This window comes from Sceloporus undulatus, chromosome 11, assembly GCF_019175285.1.
Source record: "Sceloporus undulatus isolate JIND9_A2432 ecotype Alabama chromosome 11, SceUnd_v1.1, whole genome shotgun sequence".
Lineage (NCBI taxonomy): Eukaryota > Metazoa > Chordata > Lepidosauria > Squamata > Phrynosomatidae > Sceloporus > Sceloporus undulatus.
This window is the reverse complement of record NC_056532.1, coordinates 5437593-5443617: the sequence shown is the minus strand read 5'-3', so window position 1 is coordinate 5443617 and position 6025 is coordinate 5437593. Positions and strand designations below refer to the sequence as shown.

General features: G+C 40.0%; 2 protein-coding genes across 3 annotated transcripts; both read right to left on the bottom strand.

Moving 5' to 3' along the window:
* Positions 1 to 231: 231 nt before the first annotated feature.
* On the bottom strand, positions 232 to 1993 carry LOC121917042 (D-dopachrome decarboxylase-like). Its single transcript, XM_042442660.1, has 3 exons — positions 1806 to 1993; positions 1232 to 1407; positions 232 to 557 (listed from the first exon to the last, which is right to left on the bottom strand). The coding sequence occupies exons 1-3, from the start codon at positions 1911 to 1913 to the stop codon at positions 485 to 487; spliced, it is 357 nt and encodes a 118-aa protein (XP_042298594.1). The 5' UTR covers positions 1914 to 1993; the 3' UTR covers positions 232 to 484.
* A 1145-nt stretch (positions 1994 to 3138) lies between these two features.
* LOC121917040 (glutathione S-transferase theta-1-like) lies at positions 3139 to 5840 on the bottom strand. Of its 2 annotated transcripts, XM_042442657.1 has the most exons (5): positions 5705 to 5840; positions 5499 to 5586; positions 4968 to 5118; positions 3423 to 3599; positions 3139 to 3339 (listed from the first exon to the last, which is right to left on the bottom strand). In XM_042442657.1, the coding sequence occupies exons 1-5, from the start codon at positions 5814 to 5816 to the stop codon at positions 3139 to 3141; spliced, it is 729 nt and encodes a 242-aa protein (XP_042298591.1). In that variant the 5' UTR covers positions 5817 to 5840. The 2 variants fall into 2 exon arrangements, with proteins under 2 accessions (XP_042298591.1, XP_042298589.1); XM_042442655.1 differs by having other exon boundaries at positions 3168 to 3599.
* Positions 5841 to 6025: the final 185 nt, after the last annotated feature.

The window sequence follows — 6025 nt, the reverse complement described above, 5'->3', positions numbered from 1 at the left end:
TTCCCTCGCTAGGACTCTAGGTATTCCTTCAGGGCATAAGAAGGGGCAATGCATCCATTGCTCTGGGCCCTATTCCCTGGAGCAGCAGAAAACAAGCTTGCTCCATCCCCAGTATGGGAGCGGGTCTTTTGCAAAGCTATTGTCTCTTAATGGAAATCCCGAGGGATGTTTGTGATACACTTGGAGGAGCAAACACCTTCAGTGTTCATAACAAGGCAGAAAAACCCACAATTTTAAATCAGGAATTGTGTTTTATTGTTGAATTGGTCCTGAAGGAAGTAGTAGTGTTATGACCGCAGAATGAGGCCTGGATTTGTGGAGACAAAAGTCCAAGAAATTAACATTAATTAAATTAAAATAGTGCATTGGTCCATGAGGAAACTCAAGGGAAAAGGATAGTCTAAGATTTGAACTCGCGACTGAGAGAAGATGATTTTTATGGGGTTAAGTGTGTTTTTTTAGGGGCGTTTTAGGGGACTTTGGATCAGAGGAAAGTCAAGACTGTGCCGTTCTTCCCGATCTGCCAGGGCTCCATCGGATAGAAGCGGATCATGATCCTTTGGAAAGAAAAGGGAAAATTAATTAATTAATTAATTAATTATGGTATGTTTGTATGTATGTATGTATGTATACATATATGTGTGTATGTATGCATACATATATATATATATGTATATGTATGTATGTGTATATATATATATATATGTATGTATGTATGTATATGTATATACAGTATATAGGGGCCCCCAGAGGCTGTCTATTCTGACTCCTCTCAGAGATATATAATTTAATAATAATTAAAATTAATACAATGATATAAAACTTTTAGAGGAAATATAGATCATTATTATGAGCACATATATGTGAACATTAAGGGTTATCTCCAGAGAGCACCTGGTCGTGGTTCAGGATATATTATATCCTAGTCCTCCCAATCACCAAACAGTGGGGGAATTAATAATTAATTAATACTGAATTATTAATTTAATTAATATTAATTATTAATTGGCCCCTTTTTGGCGATGGAGAAGAACAAGAAAATAGTCATTATTTTTATTATTATTGGTCATTATTTATTATTAAAATAATTAATAATAATGGCTGTTTTTTTCTTCATTTATCTTCCAGGAAGAGGGGAGCTCTTTTATAATGAACCAGAGGCCAGAGTAGGCCCCTCAGCAGCCATGTTTCCCGTCCTCCATGGTTTCTTCGACCATCCTCCAGTCCTCACCGTTCCGCGGCGAGCCCCAGCTCCTTCTGGAGGAGGTCGAAGAGGCATCTGCTGTGGAGCTGGTTCTTCTCGGCCGAACTTAGCACCCCCACCGACGAGACAGAAAGCAGGGCTCCCGGGGAAGCTGCCCCGTTCACAACCATCGACACGCCGCCCTTCACCGTCACCGACACGCGCTGCGAAAATAAAACAAAATGAAAGACATACAATAAAGTCCAGGAGGGTGGGGGAAAATATGAGTCCGCCCATGGTTGGGGTGTGTGAGGCGGCCTGGTGGACTACGCGAGGTCGGGGCTTCACCGCAGCCTAGTTGAGGCCTACTCGCGGCCTAGTCGCCCCCCGCTCCTCGGGCTTTCGTAGAATCTCGGCCGCTTGACGTGAATGGGGAGGTGGGGTGATGGACTACGCGAGGCCGGGGCTACCGTGCGGCCTAGTTGAGGGGTATTTGCGGCCTAGTCGTCTCCCGCACCACCTCGGGCTTTCCTAGGATTTCGGCCCCCTGAGATGGAGGGGTGAAGCGACCTGGCGACTACGCGAGGCCGGTGCTCTCTCGCGGCCTACTCATCTCTCACACCTCCTCGGGCTTTCCTAGGATCTCGGCTGCCGCCCGGCACAGCTTGGCCGGAAGGTCCTGAGGGAGGCGCTCCGGAGGGAGACTCGTCTCCAGCTCCACGAAGGGCATGGTGGTTGTGAGGGACGGAGTCCGAGACCCCTCGTCTTCGTCGGCCACCTCCCCTCACGCGAGGCCGGGGATTGGGCGGCCTACGAGGAGGAGGACCGCCCCCGACTAGGCCTCGCCTTCGTTCCTCTGTAGAGTTCCATGAGCCAGGACAATTTATCACAGAAAGCACCCTCTTTCCCTCAGAATTATCCCAAATTTTCCCATATTCGTACCTATAATATTCACCATGCCCAATTTACATTTATAACCCTATTGTGTACAAACACTATAATCAACAACTTGTTCATATTTATATCCCACTTTTGTACAATCACAGACTTTGTATCTAATAATAATAATAATAATAATAATAATAATAGTATTTATTTATAACCCGCCTTTCTATTTCCACCCATTTGTGTTCGTATTTGATTAGATTTATTTAATATTTAATATGTTTATTTATTCATATTTATGCCGCACTTTTGACAAACTCCTTCTATCGATATTTCCATCCATTTGTGTTCCTATTTGTTTATTTTATATGTATTCAATATTTTTATTAATACTTATTCTCATTTATATTCATATTTGTTTATATTTAATATTTATTCAATATATTCCTTTAATATTTTATTTGTTTATATTTATGCCCTTTTTTACAATCACAGCACGTCTATCTATATTGATCCATTTGTGTTCCCATTTGTTTATATTTATTTAATATTTATTCAGTATATATATATATATATATATATATATGTTTATATTTGTGACTCACTTTTGTACAATCAAACCCTTTTATCTATATTTCCATCCATTTGTATTCCCATCTTTTTATATTTATTTACTATTTAATCCATATATTTATTTGTATTCATTTGTTTGTACTTATGCCCCACTTCTGTCTATATTCCATTTGTGTTCTTATTTGTTTATATTTATTTAGTATGTATTCAATATACTTCTTTATTTATTTTTACATAATGGAAAGACACTTTTTTTGGGGGGGGGAACTGTCCTATTTCCTTTCATCGGCCATCACAGTCATGTGTTTTATTTTTATATATATATATATATATATATATATATATATAATGAAATATCTTAGGATTGGGTCAAATGTTGGTTGACTCTCGAACACAGGACTTGGACCGGTTTTAATTTGGTTGATTGTTTTATTTGCAGGTTCTGCTCAGCGGCGTTTCGAGGCAGAGATGGAGTCCGCCGTCGTCGGCCATTTTGTTCACTTGAGCATCTTGAGGAGGACGGGCTTCATCTGGGCCTTGAGCGGTGGGTCGATGGTGATGTTCTTGAGCTCCTGCGCATTAAGGATGCGCGCATGGGCCTCCATGAAGAGCTCCTTGCCCAGCGCCATCTCCACACGCTTGCGCCATTCGAGGAGCTTGGGGCGGCCGTCGAAGACGTCCCAACCGGCGCCCATCGGCTGTGGAAAAGGGAAAAAATGCGTGTTAGGCAGGGCGGCCATTTTGTTAGTTCGGGAAGCTTGTCCCAAGTGCGAGTGTTGACCTGCATGAGCTCCGTAATGGCGACCAGGTCAGCCAGGGAGATCTCACTGCCGATGATGAAGGGCCGGTCCTGGAGGAACTTCTCGTCCAGCTTCTGGAGGGAGATGTTCAGCTCCTCCAAGGCATCCTGGACCTTCTCCGAAGGGATCTGCTGCCCCAGGAACAGAGGGATCACCACCTGCCATTTTGATCAATATATAAATTAAAAATCAATTTAAAAAAATTAACTCATTCTTATTTATTTATTTATTTATTTGTATTTCTTATATTGATTTGTATCCCACTCTTTTGCAGGACTGGGCCTTCTCTGCATTAAAAGGAGTACAATTGAAAAAAAAATGAAATATGTAATAAAATTAAATAGAAAAATAAATAGTAAATTAATTTTAAATAACTTGTTCAGTAGCCTTAAAAGCAATAAGATAAAAAACATAAAAATAAATCAAAATGTAAAAATAATAAATAAATAAATAAATAAATCGAAAATTAATTTTAAATAATTAACTCATTCTTATTTATTTATTCAATTATATTTATTTGTAAGCCATTCTTTTCCCAGGACTGGGAGTTGACAGCATTAAAAGCAGAACGATTAAAAGTATGAAAACTTAAATTAAATTTAAGAATAAATAATTAATTACAGTACTTTAAATAATTTACTCATTTTTATTTATTTATTATATTTATTTGTACTGCGCTCTTTTGCCAGGACTGGGAGGGAGAGGATTAAAAGCAGTATTGTGAAACACATGAAGAATAAAATGAAATAATGAATAAATAATAAATTAATTAATGATAAGTCAATTTTTAAAAGAAATTAAGTCATTCTTATTTATTTATTATATTTATTTGTACGCTGCTCTTTTCCCAGGACTGGGACTTCGCAGCATTAAAAGCAGCACAATTAAAAACATGAGAAATAAAATTAAATTTAAAAATAAATAATAAATAAATGAATTAAAAATCATTTTCTAAAAAATTAACATTTCTATTTATTTATTTGTTTGTTGGACTGGGGCTCGTTGCAATCTGTTTTTAAATATATATGTGTGCGTGTGTGTAATATATGTACAGTACTGTATATGTGTGTGTGTGTGTATATATATATATATATATATTACAAATATATGTTTTCCTTGGCAAATGTTGCAATCTGGTTTTATATTATATATATATCATTTTATCGTATGTGGTGTGTATCTATATGTTAGTGTATGTATGATATATATCGTATATATACACATATAATATATATAATTAGCAGAGTTTTTTAGTCTACGGCCTTTCTCAAAATGGCGGCTGTATAGCATTGCTCCCCATTGACAAAAAAGGGAGGGCGATCCATTGCCATCTTTTAGCGGAATTCTGGGAAAACACTGCCTCCATTTTGGAAGGGAAGAGCAGAAGAAGGTCCTTTATGGACGCCATTTTGAGAGGGTGAAGTGGAGGAGCAGCATTTTTTGAGGGGTGTCGCTTTTTGCCACCATTTTGATTCTGTCGATAACAACCAACTGGGATTTGGTGGGAGGACTGGGAGGCCGCTCACCCGGAGCCAGAGGATCTTGGCGGCGCACGGCCGGAGGTTGCTGTGCTGCCAGGCCAGGAATTCGTCGACCCGCGCCCGTTTCTTCATGTCTGGCGGATACCAATGGCTGGGCGTGTTGTACTTGCGCGTCAAGTAGAGGAGGATGGCTGTGCTGCGGATATATAGAAAAGAGACGCCATTTTGAGTACATTCTTCAAGCCAAAAATTGAAGGTCAGGAAAACGAGGAGGAGGATTACATGGTGACGGGGACGTTTAGTAGCCTCATAATTAAACTTTGTTTTTATTTGCACTTTATTTGAGTGGGATAAGTCTGAATAATAATAATAATAATAATAATAATAATAATAATAATAACTGTAAGATCATCTCACAATTTTGGGGAATTCATTGAGTAAAACGTACTTTGAGCCAAATGAGGAGGAAGATTACATGGTGACGGGGACGTTTAGTAGCCTCATAATTAAACTTTTGTTTTTATTTGCAGTTCATTCGAATGGGGAAAGTCTTAATCATAATAACAATAATATCACCTCTCTTCCAGGATGAAGTCTCCATCTTTCAAAACCGGGACTTTCCTCAGGATGTTGACCTTGTTGAACTCCTCACTGAAGAGCTGGCCTGGAAAACATTGATTAATTAAGCAAATAATTAAGACCAAGCAAATGGTTGGAATTGGAGTGTAAGCGCCTCAGGAGCCAAAGATGGCCCTCGGAGGACCCTGGCGGAGGACCCCCACCTTTGAGCATCTCCATGCTCCTGATGATGAAAGGGATGTTGTTCTTCTTGGCGAAGATGAAGACCGCTCTGCAGGGCTGGGAGAGGAGGTCCAGGTACAGCTCCAGCACCATGTTTAGGCCGCTCCAGACAAAAATGACCGCTGTGCCTGATGGACCTGTGACCGCTCACCTGCTCCAGGATATCTGCCTGGATGATGGTTGGCCGCAGAAACAAAGAGCCTGGTCCTGTCGGCCAATCAGGAGAGGAAGACTGACCGGCAGGTGTTCCGGTCACTTGGTGGTCAGAAGGGGACATTGTCCAGAGGGTCAAAGGTGGCCAA

Excerpts from the sequence above, each read along its gene's own strand:
- LOC121917040 (XM_042442655.1), bottom strand. The coding sequence starts at position 5,816 with ATGGTGCTGGAGCTGTACCTGGACCTCCTCTCCCAGCCCTGCAGAGCG. Across the intron at positions 5,587-5,704 it reads GAGCATGGAGATGCTCAAAG|GCCAGCTCTTCAGTGAGGAG; the intron begins GTGGGGGTCCTC and ends AATGTTTTCCAG. Across the intron at positions 3,600-4,967 it reads CCAAGATCCTCTGGCTCCGG|GTGGTGATCCCTCTGTTCCT; the intron begins GTGAGCGGCCTC and ends TCAAAATGGCAG.
- LOC121917042 (XM_042442660.1), bottom strand. The coding sequence starts at position 1,913 with ATGCCCTTCGTGGAGCTGGAGACGAGTCTCCCTCCGGAGCGCCTCCCT. Across the intron at positions 1,408-1,805 it reads TCCTAGGAAAGCCCGAGGAG|CGCGTGTCGGTGACGGTGAA; the intron begins GTGTGAGAGATG and ends TTATTTTCGCAG. Across the intron at positions 558-1,231 it reads CTGGGGCTCGCCGCGGAACG|GATCATGATCCGCTTCTATC; the intron begins GTGAGGACTGGA and ends TTCTTTCCAAAG.